General features: G+C 51.2%; 1 protein-coding gene across 1 annotated transcript; it reads right to left on the reverse strand.

Annotated features, from left to right (window-relative positions):
• Nucleotides 1-906: 906 nt before the first annotated feature.
• LOC107283673 (uncharacterized protein K02A2.6-like) lies at nucleotides 907-3269 on the reverse strand (the record flags this gene model as incomplete). The annotated part of the gene is made up of 4 exons (XM_029283271.1): nucleotides 907-940; nucleotides 1043-1998; nucleotides 2254-2263; nucleotides 2593-3269. Coding segments are annotated over 4 exons (1677 nt in total), but the record flags the coding sequence as incomplete, so codon positions are not given.
• Nucleotides 3270-3394: the final 125 nt, after the last annotated feature.

Below are 3394 nucleotides of genomic sequence, written 5' to 3' on the forward strand. Positions count from 1 at the left end.
TTAACCTGCTCACCTTACGTAATCGGCTAGGTATTTGGGAGGGCCTCTTACCCTGAGCGACCTTCTCGGACCTGGGGAGTCTGTATTGTTTTCCCCGTTACTTCTTGCACTAGGTGAGTTGCCCTGTGGATGACTGGTGACTTCAGTTTGACTTTCCTGCCCGTCTCCTGTATTCGCGCAGTCAGGGCCCTGATGATCGCTAAACCTGGTTGACCTACCCTCTATGGAGTTGTCTAACCCCTCTGAACTCATTTCCGTGTTTCCTGACGGAGTGCGGTTTTCCTGGCTCGTTTCTGTAGTGATAGGGTCTAGGGATGCCTCCCTGTTAGCCCTGATGCGTGAGGACATCCTTCTATGAGCCCCTTCAGCAAAGGACATGTTCCCCCTTTGTGTTGCCTGCTTTCTTGCATGTTGTGAGTTGTGAGTATGCTCCCAGGTATTCTCCGTGTCTGGAGTATTGCTTGTTAGGGTTGGATAATTAGTCTGCCACCGGTGGGACTCCCAGGCTGAAGTGTGTGTGTGGGTGTCTGTGTACCCCCTTTCCCAAGAACTGCTACCTGTAGGGCCTGTGGAGCTTGGGTGTTGAGTACCCGATTCACTCCCCACAGCCATCGTTGGCTGTTGGTTTTGATTCCCAGAATGCATTTCCCATTCCTTCCCCCCCCCTAGAGGAGACTGAGAAGGAACCATAGGCGAGTCCCATCTCACACGTAGTTGATCAATGTGGCGGCGAAGCACGCAGCCGTCTGTCAGGGACACCTCATAGGACAGAGGCCCCGAGACCTTGCAGACCACCGCCGGGACCCAGAGGTGGCCAGGCCCGTAATTCCTGGCCCAGACAGGATCACCTTCACGTAGGACCCTTGGTGGGTGTGGCTGAGACACCTGTGCAGCTACACGTTCCGGATGCAGCCTGTCCAATTTAGTCACGAGCTGACGACCCCAGCGGAGTTTGGCCGGGCACTTACCCATGGCAGTGCACGGAGTAGTACGATGTGCCAGAAGAAAGTCAGCCAACCTGTGATGCCAATTGCCATAAGTCAGCTTCTTGAGGGCGTCCTTGGTGACGCGGACCATCCGTTCAGCCAGACCGTTGGTGGAAGGATGGAAGGGAGCCGAAGCAGCGTGGTGGATCATGTTGGTCCGGAGAAATCCCTGAAACTCAGCAGAAGTAAATTGAGGACCGTTATCCGACACTAGAACATCTGGCAGCCCATGTGCAGCAAAAATGTTTCTCAACACTTGAATAGTCTTGGCGGCTGTGGTAGAAGACACAGGCACGACCTCCAGCCATTTGGAATGGCTATCAACAACAACCAGGAAGAATTGACCCTGAAAGGGCCCAGCGTAATCTACATGTATTCTAGACCATGGAGTGTGTGTTTCCTCCCACCTGTGTACAGGGGCCTGGGGCATTTCAGGCCTGGACTGTTGGCAGGCATGACACCCATGGACTTGGGACTCGATGGCCTGGTCAATGCCAGGCCACCACAGATGGCTGCGTGCAAGCGCCTTCATCCTGACAATTCCAGGGTGGCCCTCATGTAATGAAATCAAGATTCTAGCCCTCAATGAGGCCGGGATCACAACTCTCGATCCCCAGAGGAGGCAGCCATTGAAAGTGGACAACTCATGCCTCTTGACCCAAAAACATTGAAAATCCTCCGCAGGGCACCTGTCAGGCCACCCAGATAGGACCCATGGCAGCACGTGTTTGAGCGTGTGGTCAGTGGCAGTTTCAGCAGCCACATCCCTAGCATTGAGGGGACATTCAGGCAACTCCTGAATAGACAATATGTGTACAGCAGGAGCGGGATCAGGCTCCACAGTAGGTAATGGCAGCCTACTTAAAGCATCTGCATGACCCATTTCCTTACTTGGCTTATGGACCAGTGAATAGTCATAAGCTGAGAGGAAGATGGACCATTGCAGCATACGAGGGGACAGGATATGAGGGGTTTGTTTGGAGGTAGTGAATAGCCCCAGCAAAGGCTTGTGGTCAGTGAAGACCGTAAAATGGCGGCCATAGATAAAGTCATGGAACTTTTTAATGCCAGCCACCAGAGCCAAAGCCTCCCTATCAATTTGAGCATAGTTGCGCTCAGCAGCAGATAAGGTCCTAGAGTAGTAAGCCACAGGGACCTGAGTCCCATCAGCCGTCGGCTAAGAACAGCGCCCACACCGTAGCGTGAGGCATCACAAGCCAGACACACTGGCAACTGCTCATTAAAATGAGCCAACACCGCATTGGATGTAAGCAAGGCTTTAACCTCATTGAAACTGGCCTCATGGACTTTGGTTCAGCGCCAACTCGCATTCTTGTCAAGAAGTCTGTGCAAAGGTTCAGCAATAGCAGCTTTGTGAGGTAGAAAAGCATGATAGAAATTCAATAAACCCAAAAAGGCTTGCAGTTCGCCCTTAGACTTGGGGCTTGGAGCCTTCTGAATAGCTTTGAGCTTAGCATCAGACGGGTGTATACCCTGTGCATCTATCTTGAAACCTAAGAACTCAGTGGACTGCACACCAATCTTACATTTGTCCTGTTTTAGTTTAAGACCTGCTCTCCGGAAACGAAGCAACACAGCCTTTAACCGCTCAGCCAGCACTTGTGGAGAGTCTCCTGCAATGAGAACGTCATCAAAATAAGGACATACACCAGGAATACCGCTCAGGGTGTTTTCCATCACACTCTGAAAAATGCCAGGAGCGACATTCACCCCAAACTGTAACCTCTTCACCCTGAAAGCTCCACGATGGGTGACAATAGTTTGGGCCTCAGTTGCAGCATCATCAACAGGCAGCTGTTGATATGCCTGAGCCAGATCAAGCTTGGCAAAAATTTTCCCCTCCTTGAGAGAAGCCAGAATGTGGCTCACTACAGGCACAGGATAAGCATGTTGCTGTAGGGCCTTGTTTAGTGTGCACTTGTAGTCAGCACAAATCCGGATGTCCCCGTTTGCCTTTAAAGGCGTTACAATGGGAGTTTCCCACGGGCTGGAATCTACAGGCTCTAGAATGCCTTGCTGGAGCAACTTGTCCAGTTCAGCGTCAATTTTACTCTTAAGAGCAAATGGTACCCTCCTAGGCTTAACCCTGATGGGCTGTACCATTGGATCCAACTTAAGTGAAATAGGAGGTCCTGTGTAGGACCCTAGTTCAGAACTGAACACATCTGCAAACTCCTTGCATACGTCAGCAAGGGTCTGTGTTTGCAATTTATTTAGCCCTGTTACTTGAATTCCCAAGGCCTCAAACCAATCGAGTCCAATGAGACTCGTTCGCTCACCCCCCACAACCAACACGTCTAGGGGGCCTGCAAAATTCTTGTACTGTACCTTAAGGGTGGCCTCCCCCTTAACGCACACTTGAGAATTTTGGAAATCCGTAAGGATTA

This window comes from Protobothrops mucrosquamatus, unplaced genomic scaffold, assembly GCF_001527695.2.
Source record: "Protobothrops mucrosquamatus isolate PMUCROS unplaced genomic scaffold, P.Mucros_1.0 scaffold45, whole genome shotgun sequence".
Classification (NCBI taxonomy): Eukaryota; Metazoa; Chordata; class Lepidosauria; order Squamata; family Viperidae; genus Protobothrops; species Protobothrops mucrosquamatus.